The following is a 26,307-nucleotide window of genomic DNA, read 5'->3' as shown; positions in this document are numbered from 1 at the left end:
TATCGACAGATGAAGTGCACTACCGAGTCAGTTCACCCAGAGATAACCGACAGCCGTAACACAGAAGAAGACCCAGACATACAGTTCCTCTACGACGAGATGTGTGGTTCAAAATGCCAAACTGTCTAAATTTGAACAGCCCTGCAACAGACAAATTCACCGGAGTTGTAGACCCCCAACAAAGACGTTGATGGGGTACGATCAATAGTCAATGATGCGGACCGAATGAGGCACGACACGATGTGGAGGGACTGACCAGGGTTGCAACCCCGGGTCAACTCCCAGCACCTCAGCACTCGACTCGCACGGTTCCGAAACGACGAGTTGCATTATCCACATCCAGATGCGGACAACATGCCCTATTTTACCCATCCCAGCTTCATTGACACGCGATGCTGCGTCATGCATCACACCACTATCCAGGCCTGCTTAATCCACACACACCGCAGTGCATCATTCAGTTGGTGTGACATGGGGTATCCACATGAATAGTTCCACAAGGTCTCGGGCACGAGCGCCCTCCGCCATCCGCGCCATCGCGATACTGGCCCAAGGCGCAGTGCGGGTGCTTATTGTCGCAGAAAGAGTAACAATTGCTTGTAAATTCCACTTCCTAGTTTTCCATGTTGTACTCTTGGCTCAAATAAAAGTTTCCTGGAAGCAGGAATAACGCACCTTGCTAGTCGTGAAATCGAGTGGATGAAAAATTTGGATATATAGTCTGAATTGATATTTAATCATCTATGAAACTGTATCAAGATGTTTGTTAGAATAAATTGTAAATTAAGTTTTCAATGTAGCCTGATTTATTCAATGAAAGTGGTTGTGTACAAATCCTTTGTACAAAATTGTACAGTGGTGTCACTCCTTATTTTTTTCCATTTGTAGATAATTTATTACTCTTTGCTATAATTTATATTAATCAATTTTTAATGTTTAAATATCATAAAATTTAATTTTTACATTAAGTATTTCTGGAGCAACAGGCTGTAAATGCAGCCATTGAGACTGTTAGTTTTTTGTGTGATATAATGTGACTTACTTAGGTATAAACAGAACTGTTAAGCAGTAAATACAGTTCTATTTTTAATCAATAGTCTGTCGAAGAATCATGGTTGACATTGCCTTGTTGGAAAATTATCTTGAACTCAATTTTTAAACCGTTGTTAAGAATTGAAGTTAATTACTTCCTTCCCTGTAATTGTAATATATTTTACAGATAAGGAAGGTAGTCCTGCTTCAAACATGTGTACCATTTCATGGTTGGAAATTATCAAAGTAAAAATAAATTGCAAAACTTACGATGCTTGTAAGCAAATTATTATGTATCAAAGCAATTATAACCTACATAACATATGTAGAGTCCATCCAAGCTCCACTGTATGAACTCTGGTGTCTGAACAGTCCAACTCGCAGTTTACTTTGTGCACTTCTTTAAGTGCTTGAAACACAATGGAGTAACTGGAAATGTACATACCCTACCATTATGCAACTAGTTTATGTAATAAATAAAACCAGAAGTCTGATGGTGCAGTTAAGAAAACAATAGGCTATCAATAATAAAATGATATTGCCAGACATGGCAATAAATTTGCCAATGATTAAAGAATAGGTAAAACACTTTATATCTACAACAATCATTTTGTTCTCATTGTTTGCAAGAATAACTTACAACACATGTTTTATTGACAATATTGCAAAGTTTCACCATTACATGCACTTGGAATCTTCTAAGTGACTGTCAAAAATATCTGTACAGCCTACATACACACAAACCCACAAAGACTCTCATAAAGATATTTACAAAACTATACACTTCTTTGTTGTGCTTATTTTTTAATTACAGCTACAGAAAAAATCTGGTACACGTATGAAAAAAGTAGGATATATGACTGTGTATAAACGGCATTAGTATAATACCGTGTTTATTTACCACTCCCGTACCATAAATTCTTAACTAGCTTGATGCAGAACAACAACACTCTCAAATGTCATAAACATTCTTAAAATGCGAGAAAAAAAAAATCTTAATAATACTGTAAAGGTACTACATTACTAGAACTGAATGTACTGAATATACTTCAAAAACATATAAATAAATTAAGTTCTCAACCGAGAAACAAAAATACAGAATGTGAAAGTTTCATCATGGTTAATGTGTAAAATGCAAATATTATGTATTGATTCCGATTATGAAAGTAACACCACAATATTTAACATGTCTTATTTACAACGATTTCAACACTGAAAGAATTGAGAAGAATTCTCAAACCCAGAAAATAAATAACACTAAAATTCACAGGCTCGAAAGCTCTCGTGGTTAATGTACTGGATAATTTGCACCAGACTTGACCAAGACTATACTTCATTGCTGTAAGACGCAGGACTCTTCCGATTGTACCCCCTGCCATGCGTGCCCCTGTCTCGAACAGGAAGGGAGCCAGCCGCTGGTCTGCTCGTGAACCCCCTCGCAACCAGCCTCTACTGAGCTTCACGATTCAATTACATTTATATTGTTTGACAAGCCTCAAATTTGTACGATATCATTTTTTGTATGTTAATAGAAATAATGATTAGGTGTAGCAAAGAAATATACCTTTACTTCATATTCATTAATGTTTTAGTAATACCTAATTGGTTCATTGGTAATACCTAATTGCTCTAAGTAATCTCGCCACACATTCACAAAGACTGCATTTAATTTCCAAACCTTGATGTTGACAGCTTTGATGCTTAAAGGAAAGTTTAACAAAGACGCATCAGTCTTTCAAAATGTTTGTATTTTTTTGTTGGTGTAAATGCAAAGCAACTGTATGTTCATTAGGTAAAATGATTGTTGTTGAGGTTTTTCTTCCAAACAGTTAAGGATTGATAAGTTAGACAACTTAGTTTGAGCAGAATTAGCACAGTCTGAATGTACAGGAAAAAAAAAGGCCTGAATGTACAACTACCAATCTTTTTTTACATTTAGAGGAGTCAGTGTTAGTCTATATTCAAAATGGAGACCGTATTCTGCTGCTCGTTTAAGAGAAAATTGTGTTTTGTTGAATAGCTCGACCACTTTCAACTTTTAACTGAATTTGTAGGAAATGGAATCCTTTACAACCCTGGTCACGACAGGCTCGACTGCGATGGAAGTCGAGGCTGGACTCCGTGTCCCGGGACAGGCGGACAGCTCCGCTGGGCTCACAGCTCGGTTATGCGGTACGCGGGCGGGGCGGCGGGCCGACTCAAGGTCGCGCAGTGGCCTCTCTGCGCTCCGGCCAGGCGCGCACTCTTGCTGGGCTCCGGCGCCAGCTCCTCAGTAAAAATCGGAAGACTCCAGCGTCTTACACTGTTTGCTCAGAGTCGCGTACTGCCCATGGTTAGGTCCAAGCATTGCAGAGGTTCCGGACCCGAACTCAGGCCCTCCACCGCCTGCTGACTCATGATGGGGACCGTGCTGGGACTTCTCCTCGCGGGCACCGCGGCCATCTCTGTGAACACACACCGCTCCAATAGGGCATGGCTTTCCATCGCGTTCCGCCACCAATGTATACTAAACATTTATCAAGTAGGCTAGAAAAATCAAAAAAATTTACATTATATTATTTTTCATAAGAAAATTCTAGTTCTAAATTCCATAAAATGAAAACTTAACCCTTTTAAGTAAAATTACCTTCTAGGTTTCAATTGCCCCTGGTACCTGTGTAGTATCTGTTATGTCCTATGCACAATCTTATGGCACGTGTAAATGCGGAGTGCTAAAAGAATAGTTTGAGCGAGAGTTTTGTTCTGGCATCTTAACAGCTCAAAACAACACAAAGTTTATTAACCAATTTAATAATTGTGTACAAACGATGCCGATTGTGCCAAATGTGCAGCAGTGTATTACAAACCATTCTTTTTCACTTTCCTTATACATTAAATTTATTTTTGCAATATTAAAACTACTTTCGTTGCTATGATAATTTTTGATAAGGAAAATTTAAAGTTTTCTGGAACAATATCGTAGATTAACTAAGACATATTATTTAATTCAAATTGATCCTAGATTTCTAAGTATCTATTCATTGTACCGACTTTGGTTTTTCAACCCCTTGCAGACATCAAATTTTTTTTTTGTACAAAATTTTCAAACATTTACAACATTTACAAATATTTTGAACAGATTCGATGGTGTGCTTATTAAAGGAGTAATGTTTTGTCCTCCAACCACTTTTTTTTTTACTCCTTGCAGTTATGGTTGGTTGTAACAAAAATGTATTTTAACTAATTATTTTAGTATTACTCTAGCAAGAGATATTAGTTTGATACGGATGTGATATTTGTCACATTAACAGAGATTTTCTGTTTTAAAAAAAAACCTTCCCCTATAATCAATGTTTGTCCATCTCGCGCGAGATTTTCCATTAATTTATTTCATGTATCTTTTTGAAAGTGATTTGTGCAAAACTATGGACTGCTGCTTTGAATCACACCTACCTTACCTTTTTAAAGTACATTTTTTACAGTAATTTTAAATGCTGTTTTTTTTTTTTTTTTTTTTTTTTTTATGAATTTTGCGTACACCCTGGTATCATTGATTTTGTCAGAATTTTTGCATGATTTAAATAATTTTTGGTATGAGCAATGCTGTGCAGCCAGGCCGGGTGTGGGAGTGTGCGGAGCCTGTCTCTCGGCAGACGTGTGTCGCTGTGGCTAGCCGTGTGTCGCTGTGGCTAGCCGTGTGTCGCTGTGGCTAGCCGTGTGTCGCTGTGGCTAGCCGTGTGTCGCTGTGGCTAGCCGTGTGTCGCTGTGGCTAGCCGCACGGGGCCTCGGGCACGGACAGTCTGCTGTGTCTGCTCCTCTCTCCGACCTGCGTGCACCGGTTCTGGCTTTGCGTTATATAGCGCAACCTACGTGGTGAGCTCATTTCCCCAGTAGTTATTAGTTTCATACTCGTAATTTCGTACGTGTTATCCTCTCTCGTGATCACATTTCCCCGTTTAAGCTTCATGTAAAGTTTGTAGCTGTATTTTTATTTTCATTAAAAATATTTTCTGAATGGCTGGATTATACCATTTATTTTATTTATTTATAAATAATAATAAAATAAGGCAGTACATAATAGAGCACGTATGTACAGTAAGATTAACACCATTGTTGGTAATATAGAATGTGATTAAGATTTAATTGATTGAAAATAAAGCTAAATTAATGTCAATTTTGTCTTTTACAGGACAGTACATGTTTTAATTTAAAGTAGAATCGTGAATCACCTGTTTTTGGAGTGTATTTGGTCAGTTTTCATAAAGTCACTTATATAAAGGTTAGAATTTCCATTAATTCTGACTTAAAATTTTCAGAGTACTTTCGCTAACATCCCAGAAGCCTTGTGCGAAGTTTCTCTAGGATTTTAAGGCTTTGCACGAGTTATGACTCGTGGAAGCATATCTGAGAAATTAATTACAAATACATTAAAATGCATTACGTATCCCCTGGTATTTTCAAAGTATTCTACCAATCATTTCATTATTTAATCTGTAGTCACTATCTGTCATTAGAGCGCTGTAACAGCCAGCTGCGATTTCTATCGATCAAAACCAGCTGTGGCAATTAATTTATTTTCCAGACCAAATTGTGCTATTTTAAGAATAAAAAAGCTTATTGTATCAAATTTTTTTTCTTTTTAGGTAAGTTTGCAGTCTCGTGCAATTTGTTGACAATATCAACCTCATGACTAGCCTTGTGGGCACAGTGTTGCAAGCGCTCACACTCACATTACGATGCAGACACCTGTATGCTACTGAACTCTGGCTCTGTGAATGATTACTGTTACAAAATGCTGTTTGTAGAAATTATGTCCTACTAGTTCTGGAAAACAATGAAAAACTGCCTAGTGGTAAAAAATATAAGTATTAAGATTGGTTCAACACAGCATGTACTAAACAGATAAGAGATTTCTCATATTTTTGCTCATAAAAAAAAGGCTCATAATTGATGATTTATTATATTGCTGTGACTTTTATTCTTATGAAGTTCGAAAAACTGTGTAAATGGGTACTACTCTAACACATATTATTACATTCTAATTTTATATTATATGATAAAAAAAATCATAATAGGATAATTTATTTAGTTTATACATGTATGAGTAAATACAATTTGAAGTATTATCAGTTTCATGGAAATAATTTGCTATGATTATTGTTTTAAATGCTCACTGTATCAGTATTGAGACGAAAACTATGAAGAGATTACCAAGTACAAGATGAACAACATAATCTAGCTGCTTTAGCAAATAAGCACTCATTTAACTTTTATTTTCTGAGTGACGTCAGTAAGGTTTTTCTTAAAATAATAAGCTTAAAAAATGTCAGAGAAAAAAGTAAGCCAGCCTATGTTTTTGTTACTACTTGTATCACAGGATCGGGATGGAAGGGAAATCTTGGGTTTGTTTAAAGCAAATTAAATCCAATCAGTACCTCTAAAAAAACAATCAATGTTACCACAAAGTACAACTACAACAGACATGCAGGTCGAGGTAACTTCTGCTGAGCGTGAGGGCTGATAGTATGTATGAGACTGTTCCCTTGATGTGTCTTACACCGGCGATTATTCTATTCAAGAATTTTAGTTCATGGTATTTGAGGCTTTTTAGGTAAGACCAGGTTTGTTTCGCGACATGAACTAGTTTACAAACATGGTTGTGTAAGTACTTGTAACATTTTACATTTATGGCTAGAGGTGGTTTGACATTAATTTACGCTTTCAGGGGTTATATGTACATTTCTATGAACCTTAAGTTTGCTAATGCATTTTATGCGAGTGCCATCATTTGAGTTGGGTATGCCCTTAAAATTGTGTTATCGGCAGTTTGACAATGTCTTTAGTGTTTTGGTATTTAATCCAAAGCCATGTATCACATTAGTATTGTGGATGCTGGAGTTTTGTACATTTTGAGTCTTTGTAATCATTTGTATATGGTTGATATTTAAATCTGTTTTACCAGAGAATAAATTCAATATTTGGTGTGAATTGAATTTACTTTATTTGTGGAGCCATGTACTTCAATGCTGTTAATTCTGTGGCATATTGGCTAGTTCACGCAGAGTTTAATTCTTAGTATTTTATTGCTCCGTGAGATCATGTTTTTAAGGAGAATAGTATTTATTTCCTCCTAAAGGGTAGTAGACATTATACATTTTGTATTGATTTCCAAGTATTAAAAGAGTTGGCAAGTCTTAATTGAAGCTACTTGAAACACCCGATTTTGGTGAAATCCTTACTGAACCTTCTGTAGAGTTTGGGAATTTGTCCCATTTGTGTGGAGAATTATGTACCAATGCATTGTTTAAGCAATTACAGTATTTAATACTTTAGTCTTTTGAATTACATAGGTGTCTGTTATTCACATATTATTGGGTGTATTGAAGTTGAAGCCTACCTTAAATAATGTGTCTTGATCAATTGGGCACCAGGGCAAATGTCACGGAAACTGTGCTCTAGCTGATATGAGCATTTATTGTACATTAGAATATGCTCATATTTATTCTATTGAATGCTTGCATCGATTTAGATGAATCAATTACAATTTTATAACAAATTATTTACTCATTTAATGTCTTATCAGTATATTCCATTTCAGATTGTTAAAGGTTTGAGTATAGTAACTCCTGATTTATGTTTTTTTATGAACTGCATCTACTTTAAATTAAAACAGTTTGACATGCTTCATTCTTTATACTACATTTTGACTAAGAAGATGTTTGCTCTCAGAATACGAAGACCTACATCTACTTGCGCCCTCGGGACTAGAGGCTGCCTGGCTGATATCCGATCAACTCTGCCGTGTCCGCCTTACATATATACTTCGGTTCAGGCTATTTTTTATTTTAAGTAATATCATGCACATACTTAACTTACAGATATCTTTCATGAGTATTTTAGTTGACAATATTCGTTCGTAAATATAACCAAGCTTGGGGGCCCCACAAGAGAAAAAAAAACATTTTAAAAAATTATCATTAACACATGTCTGGTTGCACTGTAGTGGCAATGCCACACGAGACTTCACAAGATTAACTTTTACAAAATATTTATTTCTGTTCGTTTTTTTATAATTTATGGATATTTAGAACAATAATTTCGGACATTTCTTACAAATTTGGTAACTGCAAGTTTGTATGTATTTGGTGCGATAATAGACGGAGTCCCAATAACTGAAGAACTATTCATGTCCAAGACTTAAATAATTTCATATTTCTACAACATGTACTTTTTAAACCTGCCTGTAATATTACATTATAAAATAAATGCAAATATAATGTTGTGTTTTATTGGGCAAATAGTTTCATATTAATCTGTATTTTATTGTTTTCATATTCTACCGGTTGAATTGCTGTTAAAATATTCCCCTCTTCCAACCACTTTTTTTTACTGACTCAGCTGTAGAATTTTAGTTGAAAAAAGATTAACTTAATTAATATAAATACTAGCTACACACTGATATTTACTAAAAATCTAGAGGAAAATGTAGCACAAACAGATGCATTAATTTGCTATTCAAAAGAGTTTTATAACACATACTACTAGCAAACAATATTTCATACAGCTATTGGAAATATATACAAAATATTTATAAACACATAAAAATAATGCAGTCAAGCTATGTAGTAAGGTAATCTTGTACAAAATAAGCTTACATTTCAATTTTTTACTCTACAATCCCACTATCAATCATACAACTAAATAATACAGAAATGTATGTAATTTAGGAATTATAAGGTATCTATAATATATTTTCTTGTAAGAAAGTAAGCTACCTAAACCACATTGTATGTTAAAAAATATCATTTTGTCTGTATGAAATTATTCAATTCAATACCAAAAACTTCTGACGTTATTGACTTGAACTTCAAAAAACGTTTAGATGGAAAACCCAGGATCAATCCAGTATTTAATATGTTTGATATTTCAACAAATCCAAAGATTATATATTCACATATACAAGCACATACATATGTGTGTGTATATATCAAGTTCACAAAACGTTATGGAGGAACAGCGAGAAAATTAATTACTTCCTGAAGCGTACGTCTAGCATAGCATATGACAAAGTGGAACCAATGGGAAAGAGTAGCGACGAATTAAATAATAGCAACAGCAAGATAAATAACGTCTAAAAGGAATGGAGGTGTTAAAACAGAAAAGAAACAGACCTAAAATAAATGCTTGAAGCAAATATCATAGTAGATAAAACAACAGGTCAAACACAACAAAATTTTAAGAATACTACACTAATATTTAAATGTAAATATTTTCAAATAGCATGTCTGCCTCATGGAAATAAAAATCAACTTATTCAAACACATGTTGTGGCCATTTCTAAATAAAACAAGACTAACTGCATCAAAATTGATATATTTTGAATTCTTGTTGAAAAATATAACAAACTTGACATTAGTTTCATATAAACCTCAACAAACTGTTATGACATTAAACTTTAACTCATGAAATATTACTTTATAATATCAAGCAATATAGGTTATGCACTAAATGTAGCACTCAATTAGATAACACGCCTTATTACATAAAATAACGTGGACTCCTGATATATTGTTATTGTTTTTAAATATAAAAAATAATTATTGTAAGAAAAGCAAAACATGACATGGTTTTTGATAAAAATAACATGAATTTGCATTAAAAAGGGCAATGTGTAGCTGCAACTACTATACTTTACCTGCCGGAAACACATGCAAGCAAGTGAGGACAGTAGCGTGCTGGTCAGTTAGGACCAACATGCGTGGAAGGCATGCCATGCACGTACAGGGTGGCAGGAGGTGAAGGGGTGTGGTGGGAACGGAACAGGCCCGTGCTGCCATACGACCCTTGGCTGCGCAGGGTCCGCGCGGCTATGGCCTGCGACGCGGCCGAGGGGGGCAGGAAGGGGTCCTGTTCGTCCACCTGCAGGTAGTCCCGCCTGCAACACAGCAGCCACCACTCACCTCCGGCATACCGGGCGTGCTGGGGTTCAGAGCTCCAGACACACATAACAACTATTACACATTACCTTGATAAACATTACTAACCTTCAGTGGATCTACAAATAAAAGAAACTATATCTTTGTTTCTCTAGACTTTACTGGTCTGCACATACTTTCTTTTTTGGTATCTTAAGATGACATAAAATAATAAATTGTTCAAAAAAAAAATTAAAAACATCCTTTGCCATAAGGTTTTTATGACAAATAAAAAAATTACATAAAACTATTTGAATTATGGTTGTTTCAGAGTCCAAATGAATTTAGAGCTTTGAAGTTATGTTTTCGGTGTCTTGACATGTGGAAACTTTTTTTGCATAATTTGAAGCAATGCTGATTTTGGAAGTGACCCGTATTCCGAGAACAAAGATCCATGTCTCGTGAACAGGGACCTGAAACCCAGTTGTTCAGCGTGAGATCAGTGGAATAGACTGGAAGGGACACTGCTCAGTGAAGTGTGATCCGTGATCCAGGCCATCCACACCACGTGACTCACCTGCCTTGAGGCACATGCTCGGACCAGGTCCTGCGATTCGGGTCGTCCAGTGTTCGTGCTGAGACCATCGCCAACCAGCCCAGAAGAGAACCAGATCACTGAATGGTTAACCCAAAGTATGAACCCGATCTATCTGACTCTTTTTGGGTGTATAAGGGGGCCTGCCAGCGCCATAGATAACTTCATCGAGACTAGACAACATGTGATCGCCACTCAAGTGGCCTGCCTGTATGCGACCGTCGTATCCGCCTACGACTAACGCCGCTCGAGGAGGCAGCCAGGCCTGGAGGGACTCTGGTAAATGCTGCGACTCCCACATTTAAAAAAAAAACTTTGTCATGTGGCAAACAGTGAGAAGTGGTGGGAAGAAGATGAAGTATTGATGTTTGTTACAGCTAGTGGTTATTCAGGTGTGGTGTAAGTGGCGTGGAGGAGGCACAAGGCGTTGCTAACATTGCCTGAGACGACACACACGAGCCGGACTTGACGAACGAGGACGCCCACAGATCAGACAGTAGCGGCAGCCATTCTGTTTGGCAAACGAGTGGTTGGAGTGACCAAGTTTTAGTTTGAGAAAAACGTCACGGACGAGTGGCTGAACCGTGCGTGCCGTTGCCGCGGCTGACTTCAGGCAGGGCAGCTGTGTGAAGACGTAGCGGACGTCCTCGAATCACCGGGTGGTGGTGACCCGAGGTGAAGACGGACTACAGCATCCTGGCGTCGGAGTAGTCGCAGTCACCGCACATCACCTGATGGACATCACGCGGCAGACGGAGGCGACTGGTGGGCTCAGCTACTGATACTGACAAGGCGTGTGGAGTAACATGCTTGACTTCCTCACAACAGGACGGGATTCACTTCCAAGTGGGTTTATATTACAGTTCGTGAAGTACTCGGACCCTTGGACATTGCGCTTTACTCATACTGTCTTTGTTTGTAACTACAGTAAATTTATGACCTTTCTGGCATCTGCTCTTAATATGGGTAAGTGTAATGTTTATGACTGAATGTAGAACTTGCATATAGTAGATTAGTTCTGTGGTTAACTTAAAACTCAATAATTTAAAATATTCTCTCTAGAATCGCGCCGTGAGCCGAGAGGAGATAGCAGGCCTCGAGTATCATTCCACCTGGAAACGAAAATAGATAAGGCATACACATGTTGGCAGTACGTAGGCCCAATAAAAAGGGATCAAATATACTAACAAAGTAGTCTGTGAAGGGGTAAATGTGGGCAGGCCAGGAGACTGTCATGTTGCATAAAGTTTTAGGAGAGCATGTGAAACGGGGTGGAAAAATATTTGTGGATACCAAAGGCCCATATGCCGAAAGGGCATTGAGGAAGGTGGGGGGTTAAGAGAATCGCCCGACCAGTGGCGCTTGGTGGCCAGCAACAGAGCTGCTAGGTGGTGCTCATGGACTCCACTGTCTAGCATACCGCTGGAAGATGGCACTGCCTGGCAGGACAAAGCAGAGTTAGGGGCTTAACTTCAGTCCAGCAGGAGGGCGCTGCACTCGAGGGCCAACAAGAGCTAAGGTAGATGCCCCACGGGAGGGGATCCTGTCATTGGCTGGATCTGGGTTCTGAGAAGCACAGGGATAAACAGTGGTGGTGAAGGGGCGTGGGGAAAATGCTGGCGCAGACTGACACTCCAGGCCTATCGGGCTCAGGCAGCTCGAAATGTGATACGGACTTCTGACGAAACTCGCAGACGGGAGCGTGCTGCCGGAGCTACGGACAGGAGAAATTACACGCCGGAGCATGAACAGAGACGGGGGAACAGGAAACTCGCTGCTAACACAGCTTGGGAAGAAGAAAGTGCGGCGGGCTGCTGTGATCAAACTAACAGACAAAGGTTTTAACTATGAGGTCCTTTTAGGATACAGAAGTTAAAAAAAAATTATGATCCTTGTTTTACTGATCAAAGTAATATATATATATATATATATATATATAATCATGGTGTCCAGAGAAATGCCTAATTTGCGGCACATACTTCCCTGCTGAAAGGCGGAGCCCACGGTCAGTATCTGTACCCTAAACACATAGTAAGGTAGTTAACCTCTTACATAGCAACAAATTAAGATACCCAAAATTCATATGGAAAAAGTACAACAAACACTTGTACACAAACTTTTAAACTTAAGTGGCGCCATTTAAAAATTAAAAAAATACATGTTAGAATACTCATAATTAGTTTCATTGTTTTGTATGACCCTAACTACCGTATATACTCGTGTATAGCGCGCCCTTTTTTCCCCTCAAGTAAAGTAAAAATATAAGGATGCGCGCTATACACGGAAAAAAAAAGTGTGGGGGGGGGGGGGGAGGCGGGGAGGAGTGGAAGTCGTTAACTGCCGTTTCTGGCCAGCCCCCACACATACGCACAAGCAACAAGGCCTCTCTTTCACACACACACACACACACACACACACACACACACTCTCACAACCTGGTCTCTCGCACACGCTCACAGCACACACACACACACGTACGCGCGCGCGCGCAAGCTCGCACATCATGGTCTCTTGTTTATTTTTAGACCTCCCCCCTTTACAGAAAGCCAGCTCAGAAGCTAGTAAAAAAAGTTCCCCCCCCCCCTTGTCCACTTTCTTCACTTCCTCCATTCCTCGTCCCAGCAGCGACCGGTGAGTCATCTAGTTCTCCGCGCCAGCTTAGCAACGTAGCGTAGCACGCATCCCTCCCTCCCTCCCTCCACGTACCAGTTGTGACGATACAGCGCTTCATTATCTTCCGTCTACACAGCAGAGTTTAAGTATTTTCCTGACGCATCACCACACATCAATTTAAATAATCAGGTACCACAAAATGTTAGTAAAATTTATTTATGGGAAAAAAATTTTAATTTTTTTTCTTTGGAATTTGTTGCAAAAATTGTGGTGCGCGCTATACACGAGGGTGCGCTATACACGAGTAAATACGGTATGTGACCTAGTATTTTCGGTTTGGTAAACATCTTAAAAAATGTCCCAATGTTACTAGTAGGCAAGGTTATTAACATCACTTAGGCCAAAAGCATACTTTATTGATTTCAATCAGAAATGATTTTTGTTTCCAGTATTTTATGCAATTAATATTCTCTTTAAAATCTTAAAAAAAAAAAGTCCAAATGTTAGTAAATTTGTTTGTTTTTTTTTTTGGGGGGGGGGAATTACAGTTTTTTTTAAATTAAATTATTTATATTATGTAGCTGAGAATCTTCCTAATTTCAAAATTAGTATTTTGCAAGAGGGGTACATTGTTATGTAGTGATACATGCATGGTTAGTGGCAGTGACACACACCTCTTCCTGATGTAGATCCAGGTGTGCGAGTCGACCCAGACGAGCACCGTGAAGAAGACACCTGCCGCGACTGCCGCCAGGAGCATGAAGCTCAGGCCGAACCTACGACACACGGCGACACCTGTCCATGCTCGCACGCAGTCGAGGCAGGTCGAGAACTGCACCGCTTCCTCTGACAACACTGTCCGAGATCAAGATCAAACAGCTCAGAGAGGTTTGTTATAACTATTTCACAAGCTTTTGCAATAGTTCACTTGGAATATGGTTAAATATTTTGTTGCATAAAGCTGAAAAAGTTTAACAGTAGGGAAAAAAAATGTATTTTTTATGTCACTAGAGAGATTATTTTAAAAGCTATGACGATAATTTAAACTTTACTATAACTTTTAGAGAAAATATTCGTAGTTTAAATATATTGTATCAATGTCTTAGGATTGACTATTTCCTTTAAATGTGAGCACGATAGTGCAAGTCCAACTAACACTCATCCACTATTTGTTTATGGCGGATCTTGTGGCACTCATTCAAGGCAGTAACTGAGTATTACTTCACAGTTAATAAAAAATAAAATGGCACTACAAACCCAAATGCCATAATTGTGTAATAATATTGAAAATATTTAATAAAACCCATAAAACCCTATAATTATTTATAATTATAATTAGGAATAAATATGAATGGATGAACCGGGCAAAACCCATGGACTTCAACACAGCCAGGGAAAGGAAGAAAGGACATTAGTGCAATAAATACAGTAGAACCCCGATTTAACGAAGTGCTATGGTTACCGAAAATGTTTACTCTAAATCGATGTTTCGTTAAATCCGATTTACCGATTTTCAATGACCCCCGCACTCATAATCGCGTCCCTACGTTTCCATATCGTAGACAGGGTCGACGCTGATATCTTGTGCTGCCGTGCTATCTCAGACTTCGTCAACTTTACATCTTCAACGTCTTTTAAACTCGCTCGTACGGCCCCCGGTTCGTAAGTACACCTCGGTCGTACATACAGATTTTCAGAAACCGTGAAAAATGAGGCATAAAATAAAAAAAAGTTTAAAAATATGTAAAGTGTAAGGAATACGTTAAAGTTTATTAAAATACAGTCGCAACCTGCAGCGTTTATAACAAATACGAGCTACATACACATTGCGTCACAGTAAAAAATTAAAAATAAAAAAAAATGGCCGCAAATTCATGGAAAATTTCCGTCAATAGCGCGCCGTACGCGGAGAAAGGTCATTGTACTCGGTCAGCTGCTGTTACGACGCGGCGTAGCCGCCGGCTGACTCTCTTTGTTCGCTGAGCTGCGCAGCACTTATAAAAAACATATTCCAAAAACTAAAACACCGCGCACAAAGCTCTTACTGAGAATAATAGAGCTGTAGCAAACCGTATGTATTCGGTACTGAGTAACAGGTGCGCCATCTAGTAACGAGTAACGAAACGTTACACACGGCTGCATCTCGTTACTCGCATTTTTCGTATGTTTTACGCATGCGCGCGCATATTCGATGAATTTGCGTTACATAGAACGATGTTTGTTTATTAAGTAAAGTATAATTTGGAAATTCGTCGTCAAAGTTTTTTACTGTTTATTAAAGGTATTGTGTGTGTAGACAAAGTTTGAGATTGGAACAGATACAATGTAAGAAAGTATTGTTTACAAATTAGAAAAATGTTTTTTATTATCGCGTATTTTCACGTTTTGTTGTTCTTATCTTAAAAGAGATAGTATAAAAAAGCCGCTCTAATGAGATTTAATTGTTTCTTGGTTAACAAAAACGGTTAATTATCAAATATTGTTAATTGTTTATATTCTATTTATTATTATTTACGCGACATACTGTACGCATACGCAATACGACTCGATTCGTTGCTGCAACATAACATAGCATGTTATGCGGTATCAGAAGTAACGAGTAATATAACGTGATACGATAGTAACGAGTACTAATTGTTAATAGTAAAGATTACATACGGGGACACTTTTTTTCGTTACTTTTACACCTCTAGAGAATAATGATAATGGCGTATTGGTGTGACGTGGTCACAAGTTGAAAAAACCTGGAGGATGGAAAAGGGAATATTTGGAAACGTGTGATTATTGGCTAGCACTGTTACTATGCGGGCGTATTTGGAAGATAACGTGGTGAGTCAAGCCAGGGATGGAGAAGGTGGAGGGGGATGCGGACAAATAAACCCTTCATGACGTCATGTGTCGCGGACAGTCTATCTATCCAGGCGCGCGCAATGGCACGCACCTACGCAATTCAGTTACAGCACCCGGAGTTTTTAAGTAATTTGAACAATTTTTTTTAATTTTTTCGTATTTGGACAGATGATGCAAAGGCACATATTAATATATAGTACTTCCATTCTATTACTGACACCACATAGTGTAATTTTTAATAAGATTCCATTACTATTTACTTTCATCTTTTGGAAATCTATATTATTATTTTAATAAATTGGTGTTTTTTGATGGTTCCTGAAAACCTTTACGTTAAATCGCTGTTTTCGTTAAATCCGTGTTCGCAAAATCGGGGTTCTACTGTAGTATAATCATATTAAAACAATGGATAATTGTAAAGTCCAGTTTTATATGAAGGCTAGAGCAAAGGAACCATTAGGATCAGTTAGGAGTTTGCAAGAAGATGCACTATTAAAATTAGTATAACAAAGACACAAAGTTTGTTCTTCGATTATGGTCGAAAAGTTCAAAAACATTAGTGTGTGAATGCACTGATTTATCTTCGTGAGAAGGCTACTAACTACCCATAATACATGATCAGATTGTTGATCGTGAGCATCGATCTATGTCTGCAGAGAACACACACTGGTGTAAGATGTAGCCTGCCACTCAGCGAGTATCAGGTGAGGAAACCTACCTACCTCTAGCTCGACACTTCTTAGCCATGTCTCGTGCACCATACTTGCACGTCTCGTGTGTGTATGGAGTCAGGTACGGTTCACTACACATACTGGATCCATAGGCGTGCGCAGGACTTCAGTAGTGGTGGTGCAAGATTATACAACAGCCATATCATTCACAGACCCCGAGACTAAAGCAGGGGGTCCGCCCACGTGTACAACACAAGTAATTGCATCTGGCATGTTTCCGTGTGTATAGCTGGTTCGATCGATACTGATAGTGTCATGAGCACATATCTGTAACTCGACACGATTGGAAAACATATTTTTTTTTTGGAAAAAATACGGTTTTTTGTAAGTATGTATTATTTCTGCTTGTAAAAAAAAAAAACAAAATAACGTTAACCCTAACGGTGGTGCCAAGGCACCTGTGGCACCTACCGTGCGCACGCCTATGACTGGATGTGAATCTCTACGGGGGCACTCACAGGCCCAGGTCGCAGACGCTGTCCACGGCCCGCCCGTACTGCTTGTGGAAGGCCTTGCAGTCGAGCAGCGTGGCGAGCGCCGACATGAGGCCGTCCGCGTGCTTCACTTCGGTCGTCACCACGTCCAGCTTGGGGTTCAGGTCGACGGGGTTGTAGAGCCTGAGGGCGAGGCGCGACACCACCGCGAGACTGCTGCCCATGGCCTTCAGTGCGCCCTTGCCCTGCAGCCAGCGCTGGTTGAAGGGGTTCGTGTGGGAGTCGTCGCAGTGCATGTAGTAGGTGAGGATGTCGGCCCGGAGCGCGGAGCCCGCCTGGCGCTGCAGGTAGCCGTCTGGCGCCACGCACAGGTCACCGGCCGCCTGCACCACACATCAACCACGCTCTGCTACCATTCTCTCATCAACAGCTTCACAGCAACTCCAGTGGCTCCCTAATTATAAGTCATTCTGAAGTTGAGGCAAAGTCCACCATGATCGCATGTAAGTAAATACACTATGATCCTGTGTTAGGGCGCCGGTATTTCTGAACGCTCCGGATGTCTAAAACCCAGGTGCGTATTTCTCACTGAACCATTTCCCCCCCCCCCCTCCTTCCCAGACCCTACTAGGGAGGGGATCTCCCTGTTGCTGACTGCTTGCATCTCGGAGCATGCGTGGTTTGTATTCCACAGTTTTCAATGACATACGAACCTTGTCTCTTTCTCATTTTGGTTCTGCTTTGTAAGTGTTTGATTTTCCTTCTTTGGTATTAGGTGCCACTACCAGGTAACTCAGGCTTAATTTTTTTTGTCTAATATAGTAATAATTTCGTTTTGTAGCTGCCTCTTTTAATTTGTGTTTGGCAGTAATCTTAGTGTTCATAGCCTTTTGCTTGTATGTATCTAGTTTATGGCATGATCATTGCCAGTGACTACATTGAACGAGGTGCCCAACCCTGTAATATATGTTTCATTTCCCTTAACTAGGAATGTGATTTCAGTTACTTTTCCAATTTTTTAATGCTCATGGAGTCTCCCTTTTCTCTAAAACAAGAATCATTATTTTGATGCTCTAAGAGTGTTAAATATTGATTGCCTTCCCAGGCTTACAGTAAAGGAGTAAAGGCTTTTCTCGCATTTACTTTGTGATTTTTGGAATATGTTTTATATGTATATTGTAAGGTTTAATAATTAATTACAATTCTCTTAGAAATTGACAGCTAATAAATTGTCGAACATGCCTTGCTGTAATGACAACACTGTGTCTGAGATTTTGCTAAATTTTGACATTTAAGAGTATGTTTCCTATGTCACGTCCATGTATTTTGCTGTAAAAATCGTATGTTCAGCCCATGTCAGGTTTTAGTTATAAAATGAAAGCACAATACCAAACTATTTTCTTTCTAAACCTCTTCGTAGGTGCCCTTATCAGAAACAGAAAGGACTTAACACTGTTGTTGTTTACTGTTTTTTTGTTCAGTCCTTCAGCATGGTTTTTGAATCTTACAAAGGGTAAAGTTTGTGCACTGTGCATTTCAACTTAATTTTCAATGTGTGACTCAAGCTAACCTATAAGAAGGAACAAGTTTTAACACTGAATTTTTACTGTACATTGTTAAAAATATTTCGTAAATTCCAAAGTGTTATGACCATTCCATAAAATGTTTTTATGCCTACTTGAAGTATCCATTACATATTGACAGAATCAGTATTACTCTTCGCTACCTGAACAGTAGCAAGAGGAAAAGAACGGAGGCAGAGTTTAGTGAGAGAATGCAGGACTCACAACGGCGGCGGCGAGGTACAGCGAGGCCATCAGCCACGAGACGATGACGGCGAACAGGCCGAACACAGAGAACCTGCAACAGGGCGGAGCGTTGGAGGAGCGAGCGTCGCGGAGAGAGCAGTGCTAGCCCAGAGCAGCGGCTACTCACGTGATGAGAGCGCAGCGCGAGTGCCTGGCCACGCCGAACAGCAGAACCACACAGAACACCAGCAGCACGCTCAGCACGGCCATGGTGACAGGCCACCTGCACAGCACAGACACAACTACAACACCATCATCATGCTCAGGATGGCCACGGTAATGGCCTCCCGCACAATACACCACCATCACCGCACTTAGCACGGACAACCTGCACAGTACAGGCACAAATGGAAAAAAACGACACTAGCATAGCTATGGTGATTAGGCCATATACTCGACACATGTAACACTTCGACCTCATTGGGCCAACTGCAAGGCACAGACACAATTACAACTCCATCACCGGTTCTGCCCAGCTATGGTGACAGACCAACTGCATCACCATACACAGCTCAGCCGTCATCATGTGCAACATGCAAAGAACAGACAGAAAGGAAATAGCTGGTAGTAGCTACAGTCTCCCGATGGTTTGTGGGCAGTGCATCTGCTAAATGAACTAGGATAAGTGGATGTCCTGGTGAGCCAGCTGATGTTCCTTGTGCACATCAGAACCAATTTTGAGTATTCAGCACACTTAAGACCAAGTCATAGCCAGAACTTGTTATTCAGTTATCTGAAGACCATGTTTCAAGGTCTCCACAGCACGCACCAGCTAGAAGTCATCCAAGCTGATGTCTTTGTTGAACCTGCTAATGAGTCGTGTTCACGTGGAAGACAGCTATAGAGAGTTAACAGAAGATCGCCCGAGGAGCTAGTGGAAGCAGGTGTAGTCACCTGATGGTCTCCGAGGCCTGCACCAGGGACAGGAAGTCGCCCAAGCTGATGCCGTGGATGGGCCGGCTGATGTCCCGGGTGCACGTGAGAGCCAGCGAAGTGTTGTTCAGCACACTCGTGAGTGCTGCCAGGAGCATGCCACGCGCCGTCTGGTTGGCCACTGGGTTGTCGAACACGTCACCGAGCTCCGTCAGCAGCGGCAGGATCTTCTGCTGCAGCGTCGCCTCTATCACGTCTGTCTGCGGCACGCAAGCGTTACAAGGCTCCCATTGATTTCAATTTATCTAATGGCACATAAGACATTAATGCAACAAATGAAAGACTGGAGTAAAACAGTGCCATATGCCGGCAATAGCAATGAGATATGCCAAACTTTATTGCTACAAGTGGGTAGGTACGGGAAGACCGGCTCATGGCTCGGGATCCAGGGATCCGCGGAGGTCATCTTGTATTCCGCCATTTTTTTTTCAAGAACATTCCACCATTGTGAATATGATGTCATATCTGCCATATTGAAAATCTGTAATTATTAAATTATAAATTTATTAAAATTTATAGAAAAATTATTTAATAAAATTTTAACTAAAAACAAACGATGAAATTATTATTCAGCACCACCACTCCTGTGTTTTACACTTTTCGTTACAATGACATCATCTCCACGAGTCATGCGGGATCACCACCGCCGACTTCGCCTCCCTTGATGGCGTCTGCAAGACGTCGACTACCTCCGTCACCACCGCCGCCTACTGCGAGTCAGCTTTCCTCACCTACCGCACTGCCACAGTGGGGGTGGGAACCACCATCACCACCTGGGCTGACTTCAGGCAGGTGAGGGTGTGTGCGTGCCCTGGACTCGGATGACATTGTATCAACAGCCTTGATTTTGAACTCGAGGGTTTTAGCGCGCCGCCAAACTCCGTGGCACCAGCGCAAACACTCACTCCGAGCACCGTAGCCAGCGACTCCCCCCCTCCGCCTCACCCCCGCGTCCAGTGGTTTAACGGTAACCGGCCCGGTGTGTAAAATCTCCGGGCCCTCGCCGCCAGCGCCGTAAGATGTTATCCACAGTGGCGTAGCGTGCCATCTCGGCGCCTGGGGCGGGAGACCCATTTTGCCGCCCCCCATACTAAATTCAATGAGTGCGAAAGAGAGGCATCGACACGAGCCGACGCGTGAAACAAAAGATTTTGTATGAGTAATTAAAATAATAAGGAGTGCCGCTCAACTCGGCTCGCGCGCGCCGGGCGGCGCGGCGTGATGCGATGTTGCCGTTCGTATGTAAACAAACAAACGTTATAAAGAGCTCTGTCAGTGATTTCGCAGTTTTTCTTTTAAATAAATATTAAAAAATAGTTGGTGCGCAAAATTTTAGATAAAAATGGAACATTTTAGTGTGTCTGACACATGTAATGAATGAATCATAGATCAGATCTCAACCCGCTTCACCGGCGACCCGCCCCCGCAGGCTGCCGCCCGGGGCGGGCCGCCCCCTCCGCCCCACCCACGCTACGCCACTGGTTATCCAACCATATGTTGCCGAAAATTAGATTCGTTCTCTAGATCCTCTTCAAGATGTAAACCCTCTAGGGGTATACTTGAAGAAATTAATTCTTGTAGATTCTTTAATTCAGAAAGTATTATGTTCTTCCTTTATCCTAATAAGTGTTGGGTTTTTCTTGGGTTTTAACTTTTTCTTCTATACTAATAATATACATATAAATAAATAATATAAATTTAAATGAATTCTTTATTTTTCTTCTTAGGAGTGAAATATAGGACTTCTCAATTCATAACATAACATAAAATAAAATATATATTTGTTTATATAGTTATAGATATGAATATGAATATGATTAAATAATTATGATTATACATAATAATAATCTTAATAACTTCGAAAACTCCAAAGTTCCTCTTCTAAATTTCTCTTCTTCTTAATCCTCTTCATATTCATCTTTGCTTTCTTCTTCAGTTTCATGTCCATCTTGCAGTTTAGGGTTTCGAAGTTTTAAAGTTCCTCTTCTAAATTCCTCTTCTTCTTAATCCTTTTCAGATTCATCTTCGCAATCTTCTTCGATTTCATGTCCTTCTTGTAGTTCAAGGTTTCGAAAGTTCAAGGTTCCTCTTCTAAATTCCTCTTCTTCTTAATCCTCTTCGGATTCATCTTCGCTATCTTCTTCGGTTACGTATCCATCTTGTAGGGCACGATCGTCACTTTGATTTTGTTGTTCTTCTTGAGAATTTCTCGTGGCAAACCAACTATCAAAAGTTTCTAATCGTTGTCCAATCATTTTTATATATTTCTTCCAAATTTGGAACACTTCTTTATCTTTAACTATGGTTCCAAGATCGCTAATAGTTACTTCTTTGTGGCTTACTTCTTGTTGAAATTGCTCTCTTAAATCTTCTATTTTGCCACATTCGCGTAGTACATGTTCTGGAGTATCTTCTGTTCCACAGGTTACACAAAAGGGAGAGTCCACAAGATGGAATTGATGTAATTTGGCTTTAAAGTTTCCGTGACCGTTTAAGTATTGTGAACTGTAGTAATCTGTAGAGATCCATTTGTATTTCATTCTTTCTCTGACAGATGATAAAATATTATAAGTATATCTTCCTTTATCGCTGCGGTCCCATCTATCTTGCCATTTCACTAATTGTTCTTCATGAATTTGCTTCTTTTTATTAGGTGATAGTTCATTATTTCTTTGTGCCAGAGCTGAGCTAGCTCTTTCAATAATCTGCAGATCTATTGTTAGAACACCTGCTGTAATATGAAGTGCATCTAAAGACGTTGTTCTATATGATCTTGTTACTGTCAATAACACTGTGCGTTGGGATGAGTTTAAGTACCGTTGAACAATAGATAACTGTACAAGTTCAAACCATGTACTGGCAGCATAAGTAACAATGTTGACATACACTCCTTTAAAAATAATAAGGAGAGTTCTTGCATTTAGTCCCCAATTAGCAGGTGCCATGCTGCGTAATTTATGAAACAGTGAAGCTGCTTTGATGGATGTTCTTTTAACATGTTCTTGATATGAGTTTCTTGTGGAGATATATACACCCAAATATTTGAGTGTAGATACTGTTTTAACCGGTCTGCCACAGAATCTTATGATGGGGGGTCGATGTATACTCAAGTGTCCTTTGAGGATAATAGCTTCCATCTTTTCTACAGAGATTTCTAATTTTGCAGTGTCAGCCCATTTCTTTATTTGTCTTAATGCTTGTTCAGTTTTATTTTGTAATTCGTACTTGGAGGGTGCAGGAACTAAAAGAAATCCATCGTCTGCATATCCAAAAATTTTACTATTTTCTGGTAAGTCAAGTCTGAGCATGTCATCAAATATTACATTCCATAGAACTGGGCCCAAAACGGAACCTTGCGGACATCCAAGAGTAAGTGTCTTTTGTTGTTTTATATGGCCAGTATAGCATACACACGTTCTGTTCTCAAAGTAGTTTAGTATAACTTGGTAAATATTGATTGATACTTGTAGTGTTTTCAATCGCCATAATATTTGGGGCCACCAGGCGTGATCAAAGGCTCCAGATATATCTATAGTTACCCCAATTACATATTCTTCTTCATAGCTTCCCACTTGAGACTTCATATCACATATTGCTAGTTCAGTGCTGTATCCTTTTCGGAAAGCATATTGTTTATGATGAATGCCATTAACCTTCTCCAAGTGAGCAATGAGTCTCCTGTTAAGCAGTCTTTCAAACACCTTACATAGTAACATAGTAAGTGGTCTATATGAGGCTGTTTTTCCAGGATCCTTCCCTTTTCCTTTATATAGAATTTTTAGAAGTCCATGTTTCCAGATATCAGGGAATTTGCCTTTTTTCAAACAGGAGTTGTATATACCCAGAAGAATGTATTTCATTCTGGGATAGACTCTCCATAAAATTTCCACAGTTATATCATCTATACCAGGTGCTTTTTTGGGTTTTAGGTTCTTAAGAGTATTGTCCAGTTCCTTTATATTGAATTCATCTTCTGTATCTAAATCTGGTGGTTCATTCATAACTGATCTCTTGAGTCTGTGTAAAGGTGTATCTATCTCTTGGTCTTCATCTGGAAGTAAGCCTTCAGTAAAGTTTTTAAATTTTCTTTAATTGAATTAGCTGGTTTACCATCAATAGTTAGACCAGGTGTTTCAATTGGAGATTTCAGCTTATTCGCACAAATTTTATAAACTAATCCCCATGGATCTTGGTTTCCTTTATTAGAGACTAATTTCTCCCATGATGTTTTCTTCCTATGTTTTATCATCATTTTGTAGTTTCTTCTTTTAGCTCTGAATTGATTTAGCAACATTATTTTGTGGAAGGGAGAGTTGCTGTTCTTTAACATATTTTTAGTTTTCTTGATTTCTTTTCGACATTTCTCCAGATCCTGATCCCACCAGGAAAAGCCTTTAACATTTCTTGTTTGCTTTACCATGTGCTTTTCACATAAATTCTTGATTATGTTGGTGACACTTCCGGCTTGCATGTTTACATCTTCTGGTACATTTTCATTAAATTTGTCACATGCCTTCTTTAAGTCATCATCAAATCTGCTCCAATTCATATTTTTGTGCAGATACCTTGTACGAATAGAGACTAGTTGTATCTGGCTTTTGCCAAGACATAACTGGAAAATGATCAAACGATGATCGCTAATGCTCTCATCAAGTACCTTCCAATTTTCAAGTACCTCTTAGACGCCGATCAGATAGGGTAATGTCAATATTAGATTCTGTATTTGTGGCTGGTGATAGGTATGTACCCATTTCACCAGCAGTATTTATTACTGCTAAATCATTTTCAATTATGAATGCATTGACTATTTCACCTTTATTGTCATTTTCAGTACTGTGCCACAGGGTAGATTTGGCATTGACGTCGGCACAAATTATTTTCCGTTGATTGCCAATAATATCAGTTATTGATGTTATTTTGTTTACATGTTCTTGAACATCATCAGAGAATTGAAAATATGAGGAAATTAAATATATCTTGTAAATTCCAATGTCAATCAAGATCAGGTAAGAACATACTAGTATATCTTTCGTTTCTCTTCCATAGCGGCCGTGTGTCCCAAGCGGACGGACGTGTTTAGTGAGAGCTCCGCGGTATTATATCTAATCTTTGTTGTTCTTTACTAAGTGGAACGAGATAATCAGTATTAATTCCTCACTACTCAATCAGTCGGATTTTGAGGGATTTTCTCTATCCTATAGTGATGCAACGATTGAAATAACTAATTGTGAATTAGACCATATAGATAACTTGAACATGTTCCGGTCTCCGACAAAAAAAACGAATGTGAATACTGCGCCAAATCAGTTTCAAACTGAGAGTGTAAATACGACTAATCTTAATGCTCTGAAAGTAACACTTATCCCAGAAGAGGACGCGACTTCAAACAAGCCTTCTAGAACGTCATCATCCCAAAAGGATTCAACTGCATCTGGTAATGTAGTCATGTCACCCGTTTCCATGGAAATGAGCAAACTTATTGAATTATATGATCTTGTTAAATCTATGAATACTAAAATTGACGACCTTAAAAATGAAAATCAGGTATTAAAAACTTTACTGGACGACTCCAGAAATGAGATTGTGAAGTTAAGTGAAGAAGTGTTCAAGATCAAAAATGAAAAAAATCCTCAAACTGAGCCAAAGAAAACCAATAAAACTTATAGTCAAGTTACAGAACAAAAGAAAATTGAACAGAAAAAGAAAGTTGAAACATCTGTCGCCGCGCCGGTTGAACGTGCGGCTGACCTCGTTACCAGTCAGCACTTTTCCCGTGTTGCAAGCAACGCTGATGCAAGCAACTTAGTAAGCACTTCTCCTAGCAAGCGGACTACTGATGAGCAAGGTTTTACCACCGTGCATTATTCACGTAAGAACAAATCCAACGGCAGCCACGTAAACCAGCCTGAGTCTGACAACAAAAAGAAATCAAAAATACAAGTTGGGATGAGGAACATCTCATCACTTAAAACAGTTTCAAAACCAGCTTTCAAAAAAACAAAAGCATTATTTGTAACCCGTTTTGACCCATCAGTTGAAGAAAAAGAAGTTGTTGATTATATAACCAGTGATCTTAATCTATCACAACTGAAAGTCGTTAAACTACGATCCAAATATGACACCTATGCATCTTTCCATGTATCAGTATTAGAAGAAGACTTTGACATGATACACAATACAGTTTTCTGGCCGAGCGGTTGCCTTATCAGCCCATTTTATGGTAAGCTATTCCCGGATCAAATATTCAAGAAAGCTGATAAAAACATCAATAACCATGAAACAACCAACTCTGCATTAAATTCTTCTGTCCAAGATCACATTCCGGTGCCTGGAGGAGCACACTGAAACCCGTGTTGCGCATACTGGACTTATGTGAGTGGGAAATTCTTTACCAAAATGTGAGAGGACTGAGAACTA

The 26,307-nt window shown here is 39.3% G+C and overlaps 1 protein-coding gene across 1 annotated transcript in view; it reads right to left on the bottom strand.

Moving 5' to 3' along the window:
* Positions 1-1,640: 1,640 nt before the first annotated feature.
* The window catches only part of LOC134535430 (protein tweety), a 50,231-nt gene continuing 25,564 nt past the window's right edge, over positions 1,641-26,307 (bottom strand). The window contains exons 5-11 of the mRNA XM_063374523.1: positions 19,852-20,090; positions 19,085-19,180; positions 18,937-19,009; positions 17,174-17,532; positions 13,809-13,910; positions 9,794-9,946; positions 1,641-3,476 (exon numbers count right to left, since the gene is read on the bottom strand). Of these exons, the coding sequence (XP_063230593.1) occupies positions 3,302-3,476; positions 9,794-9,946; positions 13,809-13,910; positions 17,174-17,532; positions 18,937-19,009; positions 19,085-19,180; positions 19,852-20,090 (1,197 nt within the window). The 3' untranslated portion in view covers positions 1,641-3,301. The remainder of the gene's footprint in view (positions 3,477-9,793; positions 9,947-13,808; positions 13,911-17,173; positions 17,533-18,936; positions 19,010-19,084; positions 19,181-19,851; positions 20,091-26,307) is intronic.

Source organism: Bacillus rossius, chromosome 8, assembly GCF_032445375.1.
Source record: "Bacillus rossius redtenbacheri isolate Brsri chromosome 8, Brsri_v3, whole genome shotgun sequence".
Taxonomy (NCBI): Eukaryota; Metazoa; Arthropoda; class Insecta; order Phasmatodea; family Bacillidae; genus Bacillus; species Bacillus rossius.
This window is presented reverse-complemented; position numbering and strand designations above follow the sequence as displayed.